Source organism: Schistocerca piceifrons, chromosome 7, assembly GCF_021461385.2.
Source record: "Schistocerca piceifrons isolate TAMUIC-IGC-003096 chromosome 7, iqSchPice1.1, whole genome shotgun sequence".
NCBI classification, from domain to species: Eukaryota; Metazoa; Arthropoda; class Insecta; order Orthoptera; family Acrididae; genus Schistocerca; species Schistocerca piceifrons.
The window spans coordinates 480,849,160-480,875,487 of record NC_060144.1 but is presented as its reverse complement, the minus strand read 5'-3'; the positions used below and the strand labels follow the sequence as shown (position 1 = coordinate 480,875,487).

Here is a 26,328-nt window from a genome sequence, read left to right as displayed (position 1 = left end):
CATAAGCTGTGCCAAGTCATAAGATTTCAATTGTGAGACATATGCTGATACTACAATTTGCCAAGTCTTCAGATTGGACTAGTTCATCCAGATGTTATAGTGTATTGTGTTAGGGAATAAAATATTGTGTGCACTTAGTACTATTTTATGCGAACTGTGCAATAAATTATCAAAAAAATTCTTTGTGATATACTGTAGTAATGTAAATTGCATGTGACAGGAACTTTTTACTTTACACAAAATTATTTGGTGAATCCTCATTTTAAATTAGATTTTGCTAGTAAAATTCTGAGTGCTTAAGGATCTGTAACAGCAATGAGTCACTAGAAAAAACTACGAATGACATTAGCTTCTTGTAACTTATTTGTGTAGGGCTTCATGTAAATAACAGGACAGTTAACCCAGCTGATGGTGATCCAAGTTTAGGGTGCCATGGACAAACATTAAGTGCTTGCATCATCAGTGTCCAGTCTTTTAATTATTACTTCTTGATTTGCCTGAATCATTTCCCAGCCTCAGTAAATAAAAATGTATGTTGGTCAAACAGGCTTCCTAATTAAAATAAGACATTTTAAGCAATTTCATACCAGGCAGAATAACAATCTGCAAAGTTCATGAAATGCAGAACAGTTAACACAAACTACAGAAAAGAAAACCACAAATTCAGTTCTTAAGAACCTTCTTAAAAGGAGGAGCATTAGAGATAAAGTCCAAAATGTGTGGCCATAAAAATTATGCTGCTATGTGAAGTTATACTTTTGATATTTTTGTCCTTTGTTGCGATCAGAGATTTTTCTGAAGTGCTAAAAGAATTGAGTTTTTATATTTCAGAAATTAACTGTGAAATTTATTTGTGGAATTAATAACTGTAGATTCTGTAGAAGTGTTTGTAAAGACAATTGGAATGTTTACATTTGAATGCAAATACATAAACTGGCAGTAGCAACAGAAACATCCTTCAGTGTGTGACATGCATAATACAGTACACAAAGACAAGACCTGAGAAAGTAAGTGTTTCTGGCATTTGCAATAAAAGTTCACAAGTTAGACCATTAACATGGCGACTGCCACGAGGCCACCAGCAGCCAAGGCAGAGCTTGATGCTTGGCTGGTCCTGGTGGTGAGATATCCATCACTATGCCTGTACCAGTTAGTGTGTTAAAAACACAACAAAAACATGAAAGCAATCCTTAGTAAAATGCAGAACTAATAAAATTTTAAATTGTCACATAAATTGTAATGTTGACAATATTATTGAAAAGGATAGATTGCTACTTAGCATATAGAGGAGACATTGAGCCGAAGACAGGCATAACAAAAAGACTGCTATACATTTACCCTTTTGGGTATATAGGCTTTCCTCTGATTTAGAAAACACAAACACATTCACACGAGCACAACTCGCACATATATGACCACTGTCTCTGGCTGTTGACACTGTACTGCATATAGCAACTGGTGGTGGGAGTATGTATCCAAGTATATTGCAGGTATATGAGGCAAGGACTTGGGAGCAGTGATGGAGTATGTATCCTTGTCCATTCTTACTCCACCCCGGTTCCCAACCGTTTGTCTCATATTAACAGAATCTTCCGTCGGTTCTTGGTAGAACAACATTATAATAATAAATGAAAAACACCAGTTTGCTTTTGTTCTACAATATTATTTTTATTGCTAACCGGTTTTCGGCTTACAAGGCCATCTTCAGGCATTTACTGAGTATTATCACCAAAGAAGTTAAATGTTAGCAGACAACACTGGAAGAGAAGTAACACATCTAGAGTGAAGTAGAAACATACAGTGAGTAACATCTTTGCAATGAAATAGTAAAAACTGAACAGTACATAAATAACAATGGAGTTGACAGAAAAACATTTAGCACAATGTAAGAATAACATGCCTACATAACGGTATCTATTGATAAACAAAACTATTGAAATAAGATAAACTTAGTACTAGGCAAGGCTGCATCAAGAGGTATGAAACATGGAGAGTGATACACAACCAATTAAAAAAGAAGAGACAGTTGTCAATGTAAATACAGAATACACGAAGAACTTAAGCTATATCAATACGATAAACAGAAATTAATAAATGCAGGAAAATTGTCTCATATCTCATGTCCCTGCAATAGACCCACATGCAAGACATATCCTATACATCCTCGTACCACTACCACAACTAGCACCAGCACCACATGCTCAGTCCAATCAAGGACATCTCCCATTCCATCAAAGGAAGGTGTGCTTGTGAAAGCTGTCGCGTAACATACAAAGTAAACTGCAAGTGCTTCTTTCTATGAGGGCATGTCAACCAATAAGCTGTCTATTTGCATAAATCGCTACCCAACACAACGCACTTCCCTTCAGTGATTGCTTCACAGCCTGCACCTTCTAGATCTTTCCTACCAACACCTGCTTTTCTGAATTGCGCTGGTGGGAATTCTTCCTGCAGTATATCATATGTTCCCTTAACTCCTCTGCTCTCATCCTTTGCAAGTCTCTGTCCTTCACTTACCTATCATCTCCCGTGCTCTCACTCCAGCACTACACAGCCTTCTTTTCAACCACTGCACCCACTAGTCTTTTTCCCCTCCTCTATCCCTCCACAAAGCTGCCAATAGCACCTAGCAGCCCCAACCACATCCCTGCTTACGCCAAGAAGCACTACACCTTCCCTCATCCCTACCCTGCTATCCCTCTGCCTCCTGATCCAGCCTCTTCCTCACCTCCACCACCAACAGATTGCCTCTCCAGTCAGGCAAGAGAGAGAGAGAGAGAGAGAGAGAGAGAGAGAGAGAGAGAGAGAGAGTGTGTGTGTGTGTGTGTGTGTGTGTGTGTGTGTGTGTGTGTGTGTGTGTGTGTGTGTTTGTTTCCTACTTCAGAAAAAGGCCTTTTGGCTGAAAGTGTAAATGTATAGCAGTCTTTTTTGTTGTGCCTATCTGTGACTCAATGTATTACCCTTTTTGTGATGGTTTTTTTATGATTTTCTAAGTTCCCTGTATGGATGGAAGAAGGGCATTGTTCATTTTAAATGTTTGTGACTCAAGAGAACAGAATCAGTGATCGTTATCACCAGAAAGCACATTTTGTAGTAATTTCTTTCTATTATCATGTCTTATGTGGGATCTACATCTGCGTAAATACAATCTCTTCAGCTGAGACTGATGTATATCCATGGTGGAGTGGAACTATCCATGGTGGAGTGGAACCAATAATAATTGACATCAGGAATAAATTCCTGAAATGTATTGTTTTGGGTGGAAAAAGGGTATATCTATTTTACACAGACTTCGATCATCTTTTACAACAAGTGAGATTAAGTTTGCAAATGGTTATTTAAATATTTTAACTACGCTGTTTGAAGTTTTCTCTGATAGCTGAAATGACATTAACACATTTCCAAATGAAAGAATTGTTATCATCTATCTACCTCACAAATTACATTGTTGTTCTGTTTCTCATCTGTAATTATTTTTGTAAATAGCTTAAGGCAAATGACAAGGTGATTCCACAAAAAAGGACACAGCCTGTTTCCATCCCATCTGAGATTTTGCTTCATCTCTGATTATCTCATCATAAACAGAACATTAATTCTTAATCTTACTCTCTGCAATTATTTTCTCATAGAGTACTTGAATTTGAGGAAGTTAAGAGCATTTCATCATTTTTTTTTTTTTAAATTCCACTTTCCAAAGGTTTGCGGGTGTTTATTGTACGCTTTGCTAACTGCCTTGCATATGTGTGAAGACCAAATACAGGTACTACCCTTCATGTATACACTATAGTCAGCAGGCCACAAAATTTCATCATTTGTGGATATTGCACAGCTACCTATTTTACAAAAAACAAAATTACTCAATTTCAAATAAATGTCAGTAGCAGATGTCTATGACAGACGTAAATATCATGGGTCAACTACTAAATGGGACTTGATGCACAATACTTAGTGTTTACATGAGTAACATTTTAAAATGGAATCAACTAACTGACAATGTGATTAAAAAAATCAAATGAAAGTTAGCTTTGTATTTTTCAGTTTGTGTTGCTGACCTGCTGATGGAATGATATTTTGCCTTGCACGATAACCTTCCCAAGAAAAACTAGGTAGTTAGTTTTATGTTCCAGCGGTCATTTGTATGATTAATATGATGATATGGACTGAGTCTCTTAATATAAATGTGAATTAATCATTTCTACACATCAGGTTAAGTTTATCGTACACAAATTGATTCCTAATTTTGACTGTTGTGACAAAGAGCTGGTAAAACTGAAATCTAACAGACATTTTTTACCTAAGCTGTTCTAACAGTCCCTCTTAAGATATTCATCTATAGAGTTGGGGTTGCCTGTCAGAAATTCTTTCAAACTCTGTTTAAACTATACATTATCTGAAACCAAGTTTTTAATGGTTGTTGGCAATTTATTGAAAATGTATGTTCCTGAATATTGTGCCCCTTTTTTGGACCAACAAAAATGATTTTAGCTCTTTATGTAGATGGTTCTTATTCACAGTATTGATACTAACTATTGAGCTACTGATTGGAAATAGAGCATATTATTTGAATCAAATTTCATTAAGGAAGAAATGTACTGAGAAGTAGTGGTTAGACTACCTAGTTCTTTGAACAGATTTCTGCAAGATGTTCTTGAATTTACACCACAATTGAGTCTTGTTACTTGCTTTCGTAGTCTAAAAACTGCTACTCAGTTTGACGAGTTACCCAAGAATATGATCCCATATTATCAAATTTAAACTTTACTATCCATCAGACATTGGATAAGTGATCAAAAATTTTATTGGATGCATCATGCATCCCATTTTGTGCTAAACACAACCATGCTATGGCATAATTAATGCCATGTTTCTTATTGCTCTGTAATTGTGTACATCGTTGTTCCTTGTGAGCTGAGGTGTGAAGCGATAGTCAAACTACCTAACATCTTAAACGGATGTCTACAAGATGATCACGAATGAGCACCAAATGTTGTTCTTACAATATGTTTTTGAGCAGTGAAAACTTACTTCAGGATAATTACCCCAGAAAATTATCCATATGACTTTATCGAATGAAAGAACCCAAAATACGCTAATTTACTGATTTGTCTCTCCACAAGATTTGCAATAATTTGGAGAGCAAATTAGCTGAACTACACGGTTTTAAGAGTTCCAAGATGATGTTTTGCTACCGTAAGTTCTCATTCACATGGATACCTAAAATTTTTGAAGTTTCCGCGCCACATTTTTCATTTATCATAGATATATTACCTCTAGATACGCAAATCTGTAATGTGTGTATTTGAAACTGTGACCATTTTTAAGAGCATTACTTATCTTTTCATCTGTTGCTGTACGTCTATTTGGACTGATTAAAATACTAGTGTCATCTAGAAAATGAATTATTTTTGCCTGTTGTAAACTAGACAGAAGATCATTTAAACTAGATAGGTCATTTACATATTTCAGAAACACTAATGAACCTAAGATTGAGTGTTGTAGAACACCATAAGTTGATTTCTCCCCAATCATAAGTGTCTCCTGTGTTTACATTGGATGAATTGTTAAGTACTTGTTAACCAATAACATCAATGAGGGATTTATTATGCAAATGTGCTGAGTGAAAATGTTATCATTAATACACACATGATTTTCTTCAAGGACATTAGCATTATTATGCCTTGCACACCAATACCTATTCTCTTAAATGGTATTTAAAAATGATGGCTAAAATCTATTTCAGGTTTGCTGTGGTATATGCAATTACAAGACAAAATACACTCCTGGAAATTGAAATAAGAACACCGTGAATTCATTGTCCCAGGAAGGGGAAACTTTATTGACACATTCCTGGGGTCAGATACATCACATGATCACACTGACAGAACCACAGGCACATAGACACAGGCAACAGAGCATGCACAATGTCGGCACTAGTACAGTGTATATCCACCTTTCGCAGCAATGCAGGCTGCTCTTCTCCCATGGAGACGATCGTAGAGATGCTGGATGTAGTCCTGTGGAACGGCTTGCCATGCCATTTCCACCTGGTGCCTCAGTTGGACCAGCGTTCGTGCTGGACGTGCAGACCGCGTGAGACGACGCTTCATCCAGTCCCAAACATGCTCAGTGGGGGACAGATCCGGAGATCTTGCTGGCCAGGGTAGTTGACTTACACCTTCTAGAGCACGTTGGATGCCACGGGATACATGCGGACGTGCATTGTCCTGTTGGAACAGCAAGTTCCCTTGCCGGTCTAGGAATGGTAGAACGATGGGTTCGATGACGGTTTGGATGTACCGTGCACTATTCAGTGTCCCCTCGACGATCACCAGTGGTGTACGGCCAGTGTAGGAGATCGCTCCCCACACCATGATGCCGGGTGTTGGCCCTGTGTGCCTCGGTCGTATGCAGTCCTGATTGTGGCGCTCACCTGCACGGCGCCAAACACGCATACGACCATCATTGGCACCAAGGCAGAAGCGACTCTCATCGCTGAAGACGACACGTCTCCATTCGTCCCTCCATTCACGCCTGTCGCGACACCACTGGAGGCGGGCTGCACGATGTTGGGGCGTGAGCGGAAGACGGCCTAACGGTGTGCGGGACCGTAGCCCAGCTTCATGGAGACGGTTGCGAATGGTCCTCGCCGATACTCCAGGAGCAACAGTGTCCGTAATTTGCTGGGAAGTGGCGGTGTGGTCCCCTACGGCACTGCGTAGGATCCTACGGTCTTGGCGTGCATCCGTGCGTCGCTGCGGTCCGGTCCCAGGTCGACGGGCACGTGCACCTTCCGCCGACCACTGGCGACAACATCGATGTACTGTGGAGACCTCACGCCCCACGTGTTGAGCAATTCGGCGGTACGTCCACCCGGCCTCCCGCATGCCCACTATACGCCCTCGCTCAAAGTCCGTCAACTGCACATACAGTTCACGTCCACGCTGTCGCGGCATGCTACCAGTGTTAAAGACTGCGATGGAGCTCCGTATGCCACGGCAAACTGGCTGACACTGAACGCGGCGGTGCACAAATGCTGCGCAGCTAGCGCCATTCGACGTCCAACACCGCGGTTCCTGGTGTGTCCGCTGTGCCGTGCGTGTGATCATTGCTTGTACAGCCCTCTCGCAGTGTCCGGAGCAAGTATGGTGGGTCTGACACACCGGTGTCAATGTGTTCTTTTTTCCATTTCCAGGAGTGTAGATAAAAAGTAAAACATTTATCAGCGGTTGAAACACATAAGCACTTATTTTTAATAATTTTTGTTCCATATGGTGTTGACAAATACAACACACCACTTTTAATTTTGAATTATGAGTTACCACTTCCAGTCTATCAGTGATACTGGAAGTACCTTATTTATGCACGGTTTATTCCCTAAGAATGTGAAAAATATTGTTTGCTTGTTGGCTTTGAAAATGCAATACGGTTTTGTTTATTTTGGATTCTTATTGTTGTAGATATGATAGAGTATAAAACTGTATCTTTATAGTCACACTTTTGGGTTTAATCAGTTTACTTTATATTTAGTTTTCAGAAAGGTGATATATTTTTTGTCCATAATGACATGGGAGATGGATGGCTGTGGGTAACGGCACATCGGACTGGCGAACAGGGAATGATTTTCCGAGATTTGGTTGAAGACTTGGATGAAAATATTGATCCAAATACTGTTTTTAGTTGGTTTCATCCGAATGTTACCAAAAGTGAAGCTGTTGATATGCTTGTTAAAGGTATGCAAAATATGAGTTTTAATCAATGTTTAGATGAGTTTGTGTGTTGCCAGTCACTTTACTGTGAAGATTGTTTTTTGTAGCTGGACCGGGAAGCTTCCTTGTTAGACCAAGTGACAACTCACCTGGAGACTATTCTCTGTTCTTTCACATCAATAATCAGATTCAAAGATTTCGTATTGAGAAGAAGGGTGTTCGATATTTGATGGGTGGCCGTACATTTGAATGTTTGGATGCTGTCATAAACAGATATAGAAAGGAACAGATTGTGGAAGGCCACACATTAGTTATGGCTGTGAGTAGGGTAAGTATCACAAATTTAAAAGAGAATGCCATCTCCTAGCAAGACTGTGTTATGAACATTAACGACTTTTATTCATAAAAATGGAATAACATGTTCTTAAAATTGTGCTCTATACATTATTATAAACCTGAATAATGAAACAGAAATTCTTGTAATTTTAGTTCATGCTCCTGCTCGTTTAGACAAGCAACAAACTAGGCTTCCTGCACTTTTTTTGCTCCATAAAATGTTCAAGTTGAAACAAATTGATGTATAATCCAGTATTGAATGTAAATATGTGTATAAGGATAAATTGCAACTCGCCATAAAGAAGTTGGACTGAACAGCAGACAGACATATAGAAAACGGCAACAACGTGCTAGGTTATCACTGCCAGAAACAATGTCAAAAAAGTACAGGGGAAAATGGAGGGTTTGGAGTAATAGAAAGAGGTAAGGAGCTGAAGACAGGAATTAGGTAAGACGGAACAGAAATATAACAGTCCAGTGGAGGACAAAGACACATGGAAACAAAGTGAGAACAGAAATTAAGTATATGACAGTCGTCGTAATTATAACTTTAACACTGGCCGAGTGGTTCTAGGTGCTACAGTCGGGAACCGCGCGACCGCTACGGTTGCAGGTTCGAATCCTGCCTGAGGCATGGATGTGTGTGATGTCCTTAGGTTAGTTAGGTTTAAGTAGTTCTAGGGGACTGATGACCTCAGAAGTTAAGTCCCATAGTGCTCAGAGCCATTTGAACCATTTTTTTTATAACTTTAACCATAATACTACTTTGAGTGCCTTATTAAAAAAGCTTTTGTGGGCTATATAGAAAAATCCTTTGTACCCAACCAGAACCTTAAACACCTTGCCTAGTTCTGATTCATCATCGGCTTTTTCATGATATGAAACTGACCTGTCCTCTCTCCTCCACAAACTCTTTCTCTTCCATCATTTCAACTAACCTTCAATGACCCAGTAAGCTATCTCCATTTCAGTATTTGAATTGCCAATTCATTTTGTTACATTATAATTCATTGATGCCCCCATAAGAAAACCTCTTCATATAAAACTTAGTAATCACAAACAATAGCTGTGAAAGCTGCTGCATGCAGTATGTACAAAAGGCCTTCTTGTACCTGTTCGCAAGCATGGATGTGACCTACAAAACAAGTAGTCCGGCTCCCAATATGCCTAAGGCATTACTGAGGGCTTCACAAATCAAAACAAACCATAGTGCCTTATCAAGAGACATAATTTCTCATGCTTGTCTCCCCACACACCCAACTATTCTGTACACCTTCTGAGAAGTCACAAAACCTGACAGTAGTGGACTCATCACCACTTAGCATACACAGGAGTGGAACAACTGAAACACGTTCTCTGCCAGGGCCTCGACTATTGCACATCAGTTCTGAAGTGAGGAGTATACTTCCTACACTCTTCCCAAAGTGGTATTCTGTCACCCATCCAACCCATGAAATGTCTTTGCCCATCCCTGTGCCACTCCTGGTCCCAACATTTTGCTCCATAATCTTCCCACTACCTCCTATTCCTGATTAGTCACAGACATTTCCTGTTCCACAACAAGGGCCACCTGTGGAAACACATATATAGTTTTTTTGCTGCATGGTATTCTATGTGGATATGACCAAGACTAGACTACCTACCCAGAGAATTACTCCACCCCTCCCCCAAGTGGAAAATGGTTAGATTCAGAAAGCTTACAGAGGAATTTAAAAAACTCCTACCACGGGAAAACCTACTACTGTCCCTGTCTTTGTAGGGGACAGTAGACACTACTGATGCTCCTCTGGAAGGGACCGTCTCTCTCTCTCTCTCTCTCTCTCTCTCTCTCTCTCTCTCTCTATGCAGGGAAGTTCATCATCATTTCATCCCCATCTGGCACGCAGGTCGCCCAATGTGGCGTCGAATGTAATAAGACCTACACCAAGGCGGCCGGACCTGCCCCGCAAGGGGCCTCCCAGCCAATGACACCAAATGCTCATTTCCATTTTTATCTGACAAAAAGACACAGGATAAATTTTAATGCCTTGTGTATAACATGATGAAAATGGCAGATTTTACGTTAGCACTGTAATAACACCGTGGTTTACACAAACATCTTCAAATAAAGGTTCATAGCTGGCTCTTTCGTTGTTTTCCCAGGCAATGCTCTAAGCTGATTCGAGGTATGCTGCTTCAGAATGGAAGGTCTGCAGCTATGTAATATTGAGGAAGATTTGATTTTTTTTTTTTTTTTTTTTTTTTTTTTTTCCCCTGCCTCAGTTGCACGACTATACAGTTTATTGCTGCAGTGGTTATCGATTTTGGGCTGACTCCCCCCCCCTTTCAAACCAAACACACCTTGTTATTAACCATAACTAGTTACACAACATTTTGCCGAAAGGCACAAACTGGCTCGTACAAAAAAGTCAATCCGTGAGCAACAAATACACTCATTGCTATGATAGCCTGTGTGTCTAGTGTTTCATTTGAATGACACACTTTTGATTACATCACCTCACAAGTCTTAAGCCTCTGTAATGGTTCTGTTTGTTTTTGCTGATGTTCCTTTAAATGTAGTTCCAAACTTAGGATGTCTTTATGCATTTTCTATACATTCTTGATGTTTTTTTATGATTTTTGATGGTGACGAATCATAATGCTTGACTTAACTTTTTACCAAATACCACTGATTCTTATGGGGGACTTCTGGTCCACCTCCCTTCACTATTGCATTACTGTGCCAAGTAACCATAGAGCCATTTGACACATCACAGTTCTCGACAGTGGACCACATATAATTTCTTGTACTTCTACATCTACATCTACATCCATACTCCGCAAGTCACCTGACGGTGTGTGGTGGAGGGTACCCTGAGTACCTCTATCGGTTCTCCCTTCTATTCCAGTCTCGTATTGTTAGTGGAAAGAAGGATTGTCGATATGCTTCTGTGTGGGCTCTAATCTCTCTGATTTTATCCTCATGGTCTCTTCGCGAGATATACGTAGGAGGGAGCAATATACTGCTTGACTGTTCGGTGAAGGTATGTCCTCGAAATTTTAACAAAAGCCCGTACCGAGCTACTGAGCGTCCCTCCTGCAGAGTCTTCCACTGGAGTTTATCTATCAGCTCCGTAACGCTTTCGTGATTACTAAATGATCCTGTAACGAAGTGTGTTGCTCTCTGTTGGATCTTCTCTATCTCTTCTATCAACCCTATCTGGTACGGATGCCACACTGCTGAGCAGTATTCAAGCAGTGGGCGAACAAGCGTACTGTAACCTACTTCCTTTGTTTTCGGATTGCATTTCCTTAGGATTCTTCCAATGAATCTCAGTCTGGCATCTGCTTTACCGACGATCAACTTTATGTGATCATTCCATTTTAAATCGCTCCTAATGCGTACTCCCAGATAATTTATGGAATTAACTGCTTCCAGTTGCTGACCTGCTATTTTGCAGCTAAATGATAAGGGATCTATCTTTATATATATTCGCAGCACATTACACTTTTCTGCATTGAGATTGAATTGCCATTCCCTGCACCATACGTCAATTCGCTGCAGATCCTCCTGCATTTCAGTACAATGCTCCATTGTTACAACCTCTCGATACACCGCAGCATCATCTGCAAAAAGCCTCAGTGAACTTCCGATGTCATCCACAAGGTCATTTATGTACATTGTGAATAGCAACGGTCCTATGACACTCCCCTGCGGTACACCTGAAATCACTCTTACTTCGGAAGGCTTCTCTCCATTGAGAATGACATCCTGCGTTCTGTTATCTAGGAACTCTTCAATCCAATCACACAATTGGTCTGATAGTCCATATGCTCTTACTTTGTTCATTAAACGACTGTGGGGAACTGTATCGAATGCCTTGCGGAAGTCAAGAAACACAGCATCTACCTGTGAACCCGTGTCTACAGCCCTCTGAGTCTCGTGGACAAATAGCGCGAGCTGGGTTTCACACGACTGTCTTTTTCGAAACCCATGCTGATTCCTACAGAGTAGATTTCTAGTCTCCAGAAAAGTCATTATACTCGAACATAATACGTGTTCCAAAATTCTACAACTGATCGACGTTAGAGATATAGGTCTATAGTTCTGCACATCTGTTCGATGTCCCTTCGTGAAAACGGGGATGACCTGTGCCCTTTTCCAATCCTTCGGAACGCTACGCTCTTCTAGAAACCTACGATACACTGCTGCAAGAAGGGGGGCAAGTTCCTTCGCGTACTCTGTGTAAAATCGAACTGGTATCCCATCATGTCCAACGGCCTTTCCTCTTTTGAGCGATTTTAATTGTTTTTCTATCCCTCTGACATCTATTTCGATTTCTACTATTTTGTCATCTGTGCAACAATCTAGAGAAGGAATTACAGTGCAGTCTTCCTCTGTGAAACAGCTTTGGAAAAAGACGTTTAGTATTTCGGCCTTTATTCTGTCATCCTCTGTTTCAGTACCATTTTGGTCACAGTATGTCTGGACATTTTGTTTTGATCCACCTACCGCTTTGACGTAAGACCAAAATTTCTTAGGATTTTCTGCCAAGTCAGTACATAGAACTTTACTTTCGAATTCATTGAACGCCTCTCGCATAGCCCTCCTCACACTACATTTCGCTTCGCATAATTTTCGTTTGTCTGCAAGGCTTTGGCTTTGTTTATGTTTGCTGTGAAGTTCCCTTTGCTTCTGCAGCAGTTTTCTAACTTTGTTGTCGTACCATGGTGGCTCTTTTCAATCTCTTACGATCTTGCTTAGCAGATACTCATCTAACGCATATTGTACGATGGTTTTAAACTTTGTCCACTGATCCTCAACACTATCTGTACTTTAGACAAAACTTTTGTGTTGAGCCGTCAGGTACTCTGTAATCTGCTTTTTGTCACTTTTTCTAAACAGAAAAATCTTCCTACCTTTTTTTAATATTTCTATTTACGGCTGAAATCGTCGATTCAGTAACCGCTTTATGATCGCTGATTCCCTGTTCTGTGTTAACTGTTTCAAATAGTTCGGGGCTGTTTGTCACCAGAAAGTCTAATATGTTATCGCCTCGAGTCGGTTCTCTGTTTAACTGCTCAAGGTAGTTTTCGGATAAAGCACTTAAAGAAATTTCACTGGATTCTTTGTCCCTGCCACCCGCTATGAACGTTTGAGTCTCCCAGTCTATATCCGGCAAATTAAAATCTCCACCCAGAACTATAACATGGTGGGGAAATCTACTCGAAATATTTTCCAAATTATCCTTCAGGTGTTCGGCCACAACAGCTGCTGAGCCAGGGGGCCTATAGTGACATCCAGTTACCATGTCTGGGCCTGCTTTAACAGTGACCTTCAACCAAATTATTTCACATTTCGGATCTCTGTCAATTTCCTTCGATACTATTGCACTTCTTATCGCTGTAAACACGCCTCCCCCTTCACTGTCCAGCCTGTCGCTGCGGTATACATTCCAATCTGATTTTAGGATTTCATTACTTTCTGTCCCTAGTACTATATGGGCGTTGTGACCGTTTATTAATGAGAGCAGTTCTGGGACCTTTCTATAGATGCTCTTGCAGTTTACTATTAGCACATTAATATTGTTATTCCCTGTTGCATTTTGCCTACTCCTACCTTGCCGCGTCTCAGGAGGCATCTTGTCGGGCCTAGGGAGGGAATTCTCTTACCTAAAAAACCCCCATGTGCACTCCACACATACTCTGCTACCCTTGTAGCCACTTCCGGCGTGTAGTGCATGCCTGACCTATTCAGGGGGACCCTACATTTCTCCACCCGATAGCGGAGGTCGAGAAATGTGCACCCCAGATCTCCGCAGAATCGTCTGAGCTTCTGGTTTAAGCCTTCCACTCGGCTCCAAACCAGAGGACCGCGATCGGTTCTGCGAATAATACTACAAATAGTTAGCTCTGATTCCACCCCGCGAGTGAGGCTTTCCGCCTTCACCAATACTGCCAACCACCTGTATGAACTGAGGATGACCTCTGAACCCAGACAGCAGGAGTCATTGGTGCCGACATGAGCAACAATTTGCAGTCGGGTGCACCCAGTGCTCTCTATCGCCGGTGGCAGGGCCTCCTCCACATCTCGGATGAGACCCCCCGGCAAGCAGACAGAGTGAACACTGGCCTTCTTCCCTGACCTTTCCGCTATTTCCCTAAGGGAAATACTGTGTTTATTGAAAAAAATCAACAATTCCTGCTTAAAAAAATATGCATAACTTCTGCAAGTACTTTCCTGAAAAATACTGTCACTAAAAAAACAAATCTACGTAGCAAATAGTGTACTGTCTTCAGATACATTTGCTGCACCACCATGAAAATAGAATTCTGCTGACATAATGAATATTTACTTTTGCTTCCAAAGTGTCATTTACAAAGTGCCCTTGTTCACAAATTGCAGATTGAATTGTTCACTAAATAAGAGTATAAACATGTTTGACTGAAATTGTTGCCACATCCAGGTGGTGCCATTGTCCTGTTATGAACCCACAGTACTACAGATTATATAAAAAAATTGTTTTTGTGAATTTTACAAATTATGACAATACAATTTTCCTGGTGTAGAATATGGATGGAGATGGAACAATAAAATCAAAAGAAGTACAGCATGCTGAGAAGATTTATGCCACACTTCGTGAATGCAGGGAACAATCAGGGGTGAAGAAAAATAAAGGTAAGGAAACTGAAGTAAAAAAATGCTCTTTGTAGTTTAAACTTCAGTGACCTGTTTTATTACACAATATGTATTTTGTTTTCAGGCATTAAAATGCAGGGTTACCTCAACAAGAAGAGTGAGAAAAACAAGAAATGGAAGTCAATGTATTTTGTGTTATTGGTTGATGGAACTGATACTCATTTATATTTTTATGATAATCCAAAGGTGAGTGAATTCACGTAAATTACAAGGAAACAGAACAGTTGAACAGTACTCGACACTGGGTGTGAGTAACCTTCTCCTCATTTCCAGCCTTTCTTAACCATTCATTCTCTCTTCCAAAAGGAATAACATACATATTCCAAATAACATACATATTCCTAAAACTTGGAATAGGTTTTTTTTCTATTTGAAGTATTTTTATTGACGGTAGTCAGATGTTTCTTTGTAAGATTGACTGTTTTTTAAATTGAATTTATTCATCAAATTGTTATCACTTTATGTTATGTGCATGTAATCACTATGCCTGAGTGCATATTTATCTGAAGGGCACATTCTACATTTATTTTACTCTGCACACAGTGTGTATATGAGAGAAATCGAATCTGTGGTACAGTACAGTGTGTAAATGAGAGAAATTGAATCTGTGCTACAGTACACTGTGTAAATGAGAGAAATTGAATCTGTGGTACAGTACAGTGTGTACATGAGAGAAATCGAATCTGTGGTACAGTATCAGTAAGCCAGCTGCTTTATGGTGTCCATTCTCCATTTCATATATCGTACTAGGAAGGCACTGAAACTTTGCTGCTGCTACTTCTAGAACTACAAGTACAATGAAACTCTGGACCAAACTCACTCTTTTGTTGCCTATAGAACCATAAAAAAGGAAAATAATCGTGATTGACACAGTAGTCGGGCACTCAGTTTGTAAAAAATTTCGTTTTTCAAATGTACGGAATAACTACAAAAGAATTGTATTTTACTCACCTGTATTTCACAAAGTAATTGTGTTGTGTAAAATAGTAAATGCTAAATGACTATAAAGAGAAATAGACCAAGATTTAATTTTGTCCTACTTTCTCCATACAGCAGGGGAAGTGACTCAGTGATTAAGACACTAGTCTTGCATTCAACAGGACTTGGGCCCAGTTCCTTGTCTGGCCACTCAGTTTTAAAATTTTTAGGTTCCCTAAATGCTTAGGCAAATGTGTGGATTGTTCAAATGAAAACTTCTCAGCTGACTTGCTTGCACAATCTGAGCTTGCACTCAGCCAGCAACGACTTTGCATTAAAGCCTTTCCTTTTACACATGATTGTGTAGTACCCGAGTTTAATCCTCTCTCTCTCTCTCTCTCTCTCTCTCTCTCTCTCACACACACACACACACACACACACACACACACACACACACACACACACACACACACACACTCTCTCTGAGGCGCCCCCTGCGGATGACACGCACTGCCACAAGCATGGCCTTTTGAAAATACATGCATGCCATTGCATTTCTCCTCTCTTAGGGTGATCACAAATTTTTTAGACACCCATGCTGTCATCGTTTGCTGGGCTCTGGCTAAGGTGGCATGCTGCAATGGGAGCATACAGTCTGAAGTACTTTGGGTGCAGACACATTCTGTTTCCTCCTTCCTGTGTTAAACCATACAGCAACACCAGCAGCGCCGTAACTGTTTCCATGTCAAACTCGGGCATTGACTCTGGTGACCGTGCTAGCTGTACTGATGATACTGATATCAGTAGTTGCTAAGGAACAGGTGCTGGAATCCCTGGCAGTGGTGTCGGAAGCAATAGACAAACTGTTGGTTCAGCCACCAAGGACGGATGCCCTCACCCGCACGGGAATGGAGAACCAGCAGCAGCAGGTGACATGGTGTCCAATGCAGACTGGCTCAGCTGAGGCAATACTGTGACATCAGGAGGCACCTGCCCATCCACATGAAGGCAAAGCTGAATCGTGGTGACTCGAGCAGAGGTTTCCTCTGTGAAAATGTCGCAGAAACACCACCCACAGCATCTGGTGATGACAACTGGAATCCATTTAGGATGACATCTGAAACCGTGCACCCAGACAGCCACACCTAGCCATAACAGGTGTGGCAGATGCACTTGTTGATGTCCAGGTGGAGGACACCAGAGGTGTGGCAGTGGCCTCGACTCGTGTCGGTGGAGTAGCTCCTCTGGGCTCTTCTTGCCAAATGGTGTGAAACAGTATGAGGAGAGAAACCGATCCAAGACAGCATCAGATGGAGAGTTGTTAACATAGTTTTTCATCTGACTTTTGAGGGTTCACACTATGTGTTTCGCCTCCCTGTGAGATTGTGGATGGAATGGTGGGGCTAGCATGTGACAGACCCCATGGGAATCACAAAATGCCACAAACTCCTGCAATGAAAATTGGGGACCATTACCGGACAGTAACATTGTAAACAAGCATTCAAATGAAAAACTTGGATGAGGCTGTGACGGTAGCAGTTATGGATGTGAAAACACAATGAACGACATACAGAAAACAAGAATATGTGTCAACGATCCATAGACAATAAGCATTGAGAAAGGGGCGAGCGAAATCCACATGTATACGATCTTATGCAAGCAACTGCATCGGCCAAGGAATCAACGAAGCACGTATTGTGGACAGGGGGCAACCAGGTGAATGTCACCATCCAAGATGGGCTAAAACACGTGTTGAGAGGGCAACACATTTTGTGCACAATACAGCCCAATTACCTGCATCTAATAAAGAGAGAACCTCCGAACAAAGCAGTGAAAGGATCACTACCCAAGGGACCATGTGATCTATATCTAAAAGCAGAAGACCAACCACAACAGATAATCGATATTAAAAGATGTAGTAATTATGGAGGAGTTCATACACATGAGAAGGTGATGAATCTGACCAACCATGTTGTACAAATGTTTTGACCTTCTGTAAAACAGGATCCGAAGCCACAGCATCCGCAGTCCATGTGCTAGTCACAGGAAAACCATCAAGCATCTGCTGTGCGGCGACGTCAATGTGGAAACAAAGCAATTCCTTTTGATCAAATCCTTGGTCCAAACTGGCTGGCAGGCGGGACAAAGCCTTGGCATTTGCATGTTGATTCATAGAGCAGAAATGAATTTCGTAGTCGTAATGAGAAAGGAAAAGAGCCCAACGTGTAATGTGATATGCCTCCTTGTCTGGTAATGACCCAGAAAGACTAAATAAGGAAAACAATGTTTGCAATCAGTAACCAAGTGGAATTTAGTACCATGGGATGGGGAAAACCTGGAATTCCTTCACAGCATATACAGTGGCCAAAGCTTCCTTTTCTATCTGAATGTACCTAGTTTTGGTACGAGTAAGCATTTTTGGGTCATAAGCAATAGGCCGCTCAGAGCCATCGGGATATCTATGAGCCCGTATCGCACCCAACCCATATTGGGAAGCATCTGTTGCAAGGACCAAATAGAGACCTGGTTGGTACGTCACTAAGCAGGGCACAGACTGCATCATGGTCTTAAGGGTGGAAAACGCAGCTTCACAAGCTGGCGACCAGTGAAACTGAGTACTTTCGGTTGGCTGTTTTTGGGGAAGGAGACCAGACAGCGAGGTCATCGGTCTCATCGGATTAGGGAAGGATGGGGAAGGAAGTCAGCCGTGCCCTTTGAAAGGAACCATCCCGGCATTTGCCTGGAGCGATTTAGGGAAATCACGGAAAACCTAAATCAGGATGGCCGGACGCGGGATTGAACCGTCGTCCTCCCGAATGCGAGTCCAGTGTCTAACCACTGCGCCACCTCGCTTGGTCTGAGTAATTTTGAGCAGCAGCACACGTAGTGGCTTTGCAATTGTCGCTGCCCCAGGAAAACATTTATGATAGGCAACTTTGCAAAAAACTTGAATTTCTTTGTCTGACATAGTGCATGGAAGCGACACAACAGCAGAAACATGTTGATGCAGGGGTTTGAGACCCTTGTGAGAAACTTCAAACCAGAGATAAATGATAGAAGATTGGAAAAATTGACATTTTTGCAAATTGCACATCAATCTGGCTGCTTGGAGGACAGAAGAGAGTACAGATATTTATAAATGTTCTTCGGTGGAGGCAATGGAAACTACAGTGTCATCAAAATAGTTTGTACAACCCAGCACAGACACTATTAAGTTGCTCCAAAAAATGTTGAAAAATAGCAGGAGCATTTGCAACTCCAAAAGGCAACCCTAAGTATTGGTACAGTCCAAAAAGAGTATCGACAGCTAACATATGTTGTGACTGTATCTAAAGGGAGTTGGAAATAGGCATATGACAAGTCAGTTTTTTAAGAACCTGATAACTTTGCAAAGAGTATTGGGTGTGTATCCACTATAGATTGTGTGTTCACAGAAACTTTAAAATCGCTGCAGAGGTATAACCAGCTCAGCAGTTTCTTTACCATAACTGAGAGGGTAGATCATTCATTTGATGCAAAATGCAGAACAACATTGTATTCCATGATGGAATCTTATTCATCTCTTTGACTTGTTTCCTGAGTGCCACTGTAATCAAACGGATCTGAAAAAAATTAGGCCGAGTATAAGGTTTCATGATAATGGGGCTTGAAAATTGCTGGGACACCCCAATTGAGGAGACAACAAAGAGGAAAACTGAGTATGTAATGCATATAGCTATGTTTATGATACTTGTTCAAACACAAAATTCAGTTCATCTGAAATGGTAAAATCAAACAACTTAAAAAAGCATCTAACCCAAAAAGATTCTCTTTACATGCATTACAAGGAAAGTAAGTGACCAGACTACTGACTAGTAGCTCACTGGGACAGAGAGTTGGTTGAGAATAGGAAAACTCTGATATTGTAATTTACTAACTTTCACGATACACGGAGAAGCGAAGGTGAGTTCAAGTCCATATAAGTTTGTTAGTTTAACTAGATTACCTCAGCTCCCATATCCATTTGCATGCACAGAACTTTATGAAAAACCTAACATCAATGAAAAGCTTATTTGGTGCAACAGAAATAGCCGATACAATTTTTATATCCGTATCTGCATCAGGATTGTTGTGCTGAATTGTTGCAACAATGTGACCTTTTTTGTTGCAGTCATGACAGATAGCCCAGCATTTTGGACAGACTGGGTGCTCATTGTTAATGAAATAATAAGGCAGGTTGGGAGCATGGAATATGTACGTTGCTGTTTACTGGCCTGTTTACTTTTTTGACACGGGTGCTCCTGGGAGTGACGCTTGCTGCCTCGACGCTGTGATCGTGTGTCGAATGCTGTAGCCATGTCTTCCCCCTCCAAACTATCTGAAGTTTGGTGTGAAGGAGAGCGTTGGATTGCTAATACCTCACAACTTGGCTCAATTTGGTTACCCATAATTTGCGACACCCCAAACGACTACGCAATAGCTAAAACCTCGGAGAGGGATGGGTTTTCACACTGGAGGGCACACTCCCACACCTCATGACCTAGCACTAAACAAATGATAGCATCTGTCATCATCTGATCAGCAAACGGTCCTTTATGCACAATAGACACAAAATGATGACGATAACTTAACTCATGGGGTTCAGCCACCCATGCTTGATAGATTGATGTGGTTGCTTCCTACATTGGTAAAACTCAGTGTGGGCTGCAATAACATGTGTGCGCTGGCAGTAGTATTTTGAAAGAAGTTCACACATTTGGTCAGATGTTTAAGAAAATAGATCCTGCAAAGGATTCTTGTCAATATCCATGAAAGGAACAGGACATGACATAAAATAGCATCAGTAATCCCAAAAACTTGGAAGTGTTGTCACAGACACTTCTTGTATGTGTCCCACCCGTCAACAGCCTTCTCATATGTAGAAAAGGGAGGCAGATAAACCATGGGGGCTGCAGAGTACAAAATAGCAGGTGACACAGATGGAGGAGGATCCCAGCTACACAAAACAGAAGCTAATGATTGAAGTGCCCGAGTTTGTTGTCCAGCACCTGTGATTGATGATGCAACACAGTGGTGAATGGTTCTTGCTGTTCAACTAACCAATTTAAATGTCCTCCATAACACCATCACCCATCGGGAGAGTAAACTAAACGGAGGACCAACCAGAATAGAAATCTGTGAGGAGAACAAGACCACACTCACTGCCAATAGTGTTGTAATTAGGTATAAGTACATCACAACCAATAGACTGAACACAACTTATTCCATGGAAGCATTAACAACTTGAACCCAGTATATAAGTAACATTCATCAGCAGCAGGAAGCAATTTTGTACACGCAGCTGTAGCAACATACATAGAGTACTGAGGCCAAACATCTCTCTCTCTCTCTCTCTCTCTCTCTCTCTCTCTCTCTCTCTCTCTCTCTCTCTCTCCCTCCCTCCCTCCCTCCCCCCTCCCTCTCCCTCCCTCCCTCCCTCTCCCTCCCCCCTCCCTCTCCCTCCCCCCTCCCCCCTCTCTCGCCTCCCTTCCCACTCTCTCCTCCCTCCCCCTCCCTCGCCTCCCTCCCCCTCGCTCCCCTTCCTCCCCCTCTCCCCCTCCCTACCCATCTATCCCCTCCCTCCCCCCTCCCCCTTGCTCCCATCCCCTTCGCTCCCTCCCACCATCCCCCTCGCTCCCTCCCCCTATCTCCCCCTCCTCTCACTCCCTTCCCCCACCCCCTCTCTGCCTCCCGCTCTCCCACCCCTCTCTCCCTACCCCCACCCCCTTTCTCCCTCCCCCTCTCCCTCCCCACCTCTCTCCATCCCCCTCTCTCCCCCTCCCCCTCTCTCCACCGCCCACTCTCTCCCCCTCCCCCCTCCCTCTCCCTCCCCCTCCCTCTCTCTCCCCCTCCCTCTCTCTCCCCCTCTCCCCCTCCCCCTCTCTGCCCCTCCCTCTCCCCTTCTCCGCTCATCCCCCTCTAATGCCTCCCCCTCTACCCCCTCCCCCTACCTCTCCCTCCCTCTCTCCCCCACACCCTATCTCCCCCACACCCTATCTCCCCCACACCCTATCTCCCCCACACCCTATCTCCCCCACACCCTATCTCCCCCACACCCTATCTCCCCCACACCCTATCTCCCCCACACCCTATCTCCCCCACACCCTATCTCCCCCACACCCTATCTCCCCCACACCCTATCTCCCTCCCGCTCTCTCCCCCTCCCGCTCTCTCCCCCTCCCGCTCTCTCCCCCTCCCGCTCTCTCCCCCTCCCGCTCTCTCCCCCTCCCGCTCTCTCCCCCTCCCGCTCTCTCCCCCTCCCGCTCTCTCCCCCTCCCCCTCCCGCTCTCTCCCCCTCCCCCTCCCGCTCTCTCCCCCTCCCCCTCACGCTCTCTCCCCCTCCCCCTCACGCTCTCTCCCCCTCCCCCTCCCGCTCTCTCCCCCTCCCCCTCCCGCTCTCTCCCCCTCCCCCTCCCGCTCTCTCCCCCTCCCCCTCCCGCTCTCTCCCCCTCCCGCTCTCTCCCCCTCCCCCTCCCGCTCTCTCCCCCTCTCCCTCCCGCTCTCTCCCCCTCCCCCACCCGCTCTCTCCCCCTCCCCCACCCGCTCTCTCCCCCTCCCCCACCCGCTCTCTCCCCCTCCGGTCTCCCCCTCCCGCTCTCTCCCCCTCCCGCTCTCCCCCTCCCCCTCCCGCTCTTCCCCCTCCCCCTCCCGCTCTCCCCCCTCCCCTCCCGCTCTCCCCCCTCCCCCTCCCGCTCTCTCCCCCTCCCCCTCCCGCTCCCCCCCCTCCCCCTCCCGCTCTCTCCCCCTCCCCCTCCCGCTCTCTCTCCTCCTCCCCCTCCCGCTCTCTCTCCCCTCCCGCTCTCTCCCGCTCTCTCCTCTCCCCCCCCGCTCTCTCCCCCTCCCGCTCTCTCCCCCCCCCCGCTCTCTCCCCCCCGCTCTCTCCCCCCCCGCTCTCTCCCCCCCCGCTCTCTCCCCCCCCGCTCTCTCCCCCCCCCGCTCTCTCCCCCCCCGCTCTCTCCCCCCCCCGCTCTCTCCCCCTCCCGCTCTCTCCCCCTCCCGCTCTCTCCCCCTCCCGCTCTCTCCCCCCTCCCGCTCTCTCCCCCCTCCCGCTCTCTCCCCCCTCCCGCTCTCTCCCCCCTCCCGCTCTCTCCCCCCTCCCGCTCTCTCCCCCCTCCCGCTCTCTCCCCCCTCCCGCTCTCTCCCCCCTCCCGCTCTCCCCCCTCACCCTCTCTCCCCCCCCCCTCCGTCCCTCTCCCCTCACCCTCTCTCCCCCCTCACCCTCTCTCCCCCCCTCACTCCTGCCCCCGTCGCCACCTCCCCCTGTCTCCCTCCCCCCGTCGCCTTCTCCCCCTCTCTCCCTCCCCCCGTCGCCTCCTCCCCCTCTCTCCCTCCCCCCGTCGCCTCCTCCCCCTCTCTCCCTCCCCCCGTCGCCTCCTCCCCCTCTCTCCCTCCCCCTGTCGCCTCCTCCCCCTCTCTCCCTCCCCCCGTCGCCTCCTCCCCCTCTCTCCCTCCCCCCGTCGCCTCCTCCCCCTCTCTCCCTCCCCCCGTCGCCTCCTCCCCCTCTCTCCCTCCCCCCGTCGCCACCTCCCCCTCTCTCCCCCCCGTCGCCACCTCCCCCTCTCTCTCCCCCCCCGTCGCCACCTCCCCCTCTCTCCCCCCCCGTCGCCACCTCCCCCTCTCTCTCCCCCCCCGTCGCCACCTCCCCCTCTCTCTCCCTCCCCCGTCGCCACCTCCCCCTCTCTCTCCCTCCCCCGTCGCCACCTCCCCCTCTCTCTCCCTCCCCCGTCGCCACCTCCCCCTCTCTCTCCCTCCCCCGGCGCCACCTCCCCCTCTCTCTCCTTCCCCCGGCGCCACCTGCCCCTCTCTCTCCCTCCCCCGTCGCCACCTCCCCTTCTCTCTCCCTCCCCCCCTCTCCCTCCCCCCCCTCTCCCTCCCCCCTCTCTCGCGCCCCCTCTCTCGCGCCCCCTCTCTCCCTCCCCCTCTCTCCCTCCCCCTCTCTCCCTCCCCCCTCTCTCCCGCCCCCTCTCTCCCTCCCCCTCTCTCCCTCCCCCTCTCTCCCGCCCCCTCTTCCTCGCTCCCCTCTCCCTCCCTCCCTCCCCCTCTCCCGCCCCCTCTCCCTCGCTCCCCTCTCCCTCCCCCTCTCCTGCCCCCTCTCCCTCGCTCCCCTCCCCCTCCCTCCCTCCCCCTCTCTCCCGCCCCCTCTCTCCCGCCCCCTCTTCCTCGCTCCCCTCTCCCTCCCTCCCTCCCCCTCTCCCGCCCCCTCTCCCTCGCTCCCCTCTCCCTCCCCCTCTCCTGCCCCCTCTCCCTCGCTCCCCTCTCCCTCCCTCCCTCCCCCTCGCTCCCCTCTCCCTCCCTCCCTCCCTCCCTCCCCCCCTCCCCCTCTCCCTCTCTCCCCTCTCTCCCGCCCCCTCTCCCTCCCTCCCTTCCCCTCTCCCTCTCTCCCCTCTCTCCCGCCCCCTCTCCCTCTCTCCCCGCTCCCTCCCCCTCTCTCCCTCCCCCTCTCTCCCTCCCCCTCTCTCCCTCCCCCTCTCTCCCTCACCTGTCTCTCCCTCTCCCGTCTCTCCCCCCTCCGTCTCTCCCTCCCTCCCTCCAACCCCTTCTCAAACACACACACACACACACACACACACACACACACACACACACACACACCTGAGACACTCTCTGCGGAAGACAGCACTGCTGCATGTGTGGCCTTTTGAAAGTACACACACGCATCACACCAGAATGATTTCTGGATTAATCACAATTTATTGCGGAATTCCGTGTTTCTGATTCTCCTGGTAGCTCAGTTTTTTTGTGTTTTGTATGAAACTCAATCTGTTTGTTGTCTCTCTGTCCATTGGGGAGGAGGACATTGTCATTTAGTACTGTATCATTGATCTGTCTCTACCATTATAGACCTGGTGATTTTTTTCAGAACTGTTTTCAGGTTTTGTGCTGTATGGAGCTTCTTGTCTCCAAAATACAGAATGTTTTCCCTCACACTCTAACTGTTTTACAAATTTAGGTTGCTCTGTGATTTAGCAACATTAAAATACCTTCTCAAATGAGAGTTTCAAACTTTGTATGTTCCTTGTGTATATGAGGATTACAAGAAATGCTCAATTTAAATTTAAATTTGGTCCCACCAGTAAATTGTAAGCACAAAAATATTACATTTGTTGTTTTATTTAAACATCTAGTCCCATTATTTCTTGTTGCAATGATAAACACTGTTTGCAAATGCACTGGAAACCAAACAACACTTACGTTGTTGTTGACAACATATCATGCCACCCATATAAGTATGGAATGGCTCTCTTCCCAGTCCTTACTCATCTGTATCTATTACATTATCCCCTTAACCACCTGAGGAACTAATAAAAATGGAAATTAAAGTAAAGGATTATCAAAAACAGTTGTATTGAGGAAATAGTAATTGATAAACTATGGAGAAGGACTAGAACCATTTACAGGATTCGTTATCTTGGGGCAAGGCAACTCATAACAGCATAATCAAACAATGGAAAATCCAGAATGGAATAATGTAAATATTATAAAAAATATATTGTTACTCAACGTATAGTGGAGATGTTGAGTCGTAAATAGGCACAACAAAAAGATCTTCAAACAATCCAGCTTTCAGCCAGAAAGACCTTCTTTTGAATTCAACAACATACACATGTACACTCACAGAGACACAACTCACATACGCATGACCACTGTTCCTGGCTGACGAGGTGAGACAGTGGTGGTGTGTGTGAGTTGCATTTACACGAGTGTGCATGTGTATGTTGTCGAATTCAGAAGGCCTTTTTGCCTGAAAGCTAACTTGTTTGGCAGTCTTTTTGTTGTGCCCATCTGCGACTCGACATATCTGCTATATGGTGGAGCAGCAATCTATCCTTTTCATAATATTGACATAACAGCACAAAGTGGTTATGTAATTATTAAATCAGAATAATTTTCTTCATCAATGGTGAGCCACATCAGGCTCTCGTGTGCTATGTGAACTTTGTGTCCATCAACAATCTGCTATATGTAAGTTGAAATTACGCTCTCTTGGTTAAACAGATTGCGTTATCAGAATTAGATGCAGATTATTTGTAGAGGTCCTATGGTTGCAAAAACAAAAGGTGGCTGGTCACTGTTTCCCTTCACACCTCCAAATGTTTTACACATTATTTGCCAGTTAGAATACAATATGAATTGTGAGGTACTGCAGATGTTTATTTTTGCCATTATAACAATTTTTATTGTTGCTGTTTTAGTCCTTCCATGCATTAAATCTTATTATTTTGCTTTTACAGCGTACAAAACCAAAGGGTCTTATTGATCTCAGCTGTGCCTACCTGTATCAGGTCCATGATAGTGTTTTTGATCGACCACATTGCTTCCAGCTTGTTGAACGTGCACTGCCATGTTTGGCTACAATCACCTATTTGTGTTCTAATTCTGCTGACACCACACAGGTAATGTTAATAAATTTACTTAAATTATTCAAAAGTAAATACAGCTTTATTGTATGAGATCCAGAAATCATTATTAATTTCACCATTGAATTGTAGGAGATATTGCATTTCCTTTCCTGCTGAAGTAAATACAATTTTACTGTCATAGTTGATAATGTAGTTAAGAACAATATCATAATAGCTGTCAATTTTGATTATTACCTGTATGTAGATATAATAACTGAGTTGGTCTTTTGTTATTGATAAAGTGATAAACATTGGTAAAGTACACTTTTTA

The 26,328-nt window shown here is 44.6% G+C and overlaps 1 protein-coding gene across 2 annotated transcripts in view; it reads left to right on the top strand.

Annotated features, from left to right (window-relative positions):
* Positions 1-26,328, top strand: part of LOC124709125 (ras GTPase-activating protein 1) — a 157,863-nt gene that overhangs the window by 21,831 nt on the left and 109,704 nt on the right. For both annotated transcript variants that reach the window (XR_007005390.1, XM_047240784.1), the window contains exons 4-8: positions 7,528-7,730; positions 7,814-8,034; positions 14,592-14,700; positions 14,786-14,907; positions 25,890-26,051. Coding sequence is in view for 1 of the 2 variants with exons in the window: in XM_047240784.1 (XP_047096740.1) it covers positions 7,528-7,730; positions 7,814-8,034; positions 14,592-14,700; positions 14,786-14,907; positions 25,890-26,051 (817 nt within the window). In the remaining variant the exon portion in view is untranslated. The remainder of the gene's footprint in view (positions 1-7,527; positions 7,731-7,813; positions 8,035-14,591; positions 14,701-14,785; positions 14,908-25,889; positions 26,052-26,328) is intronic.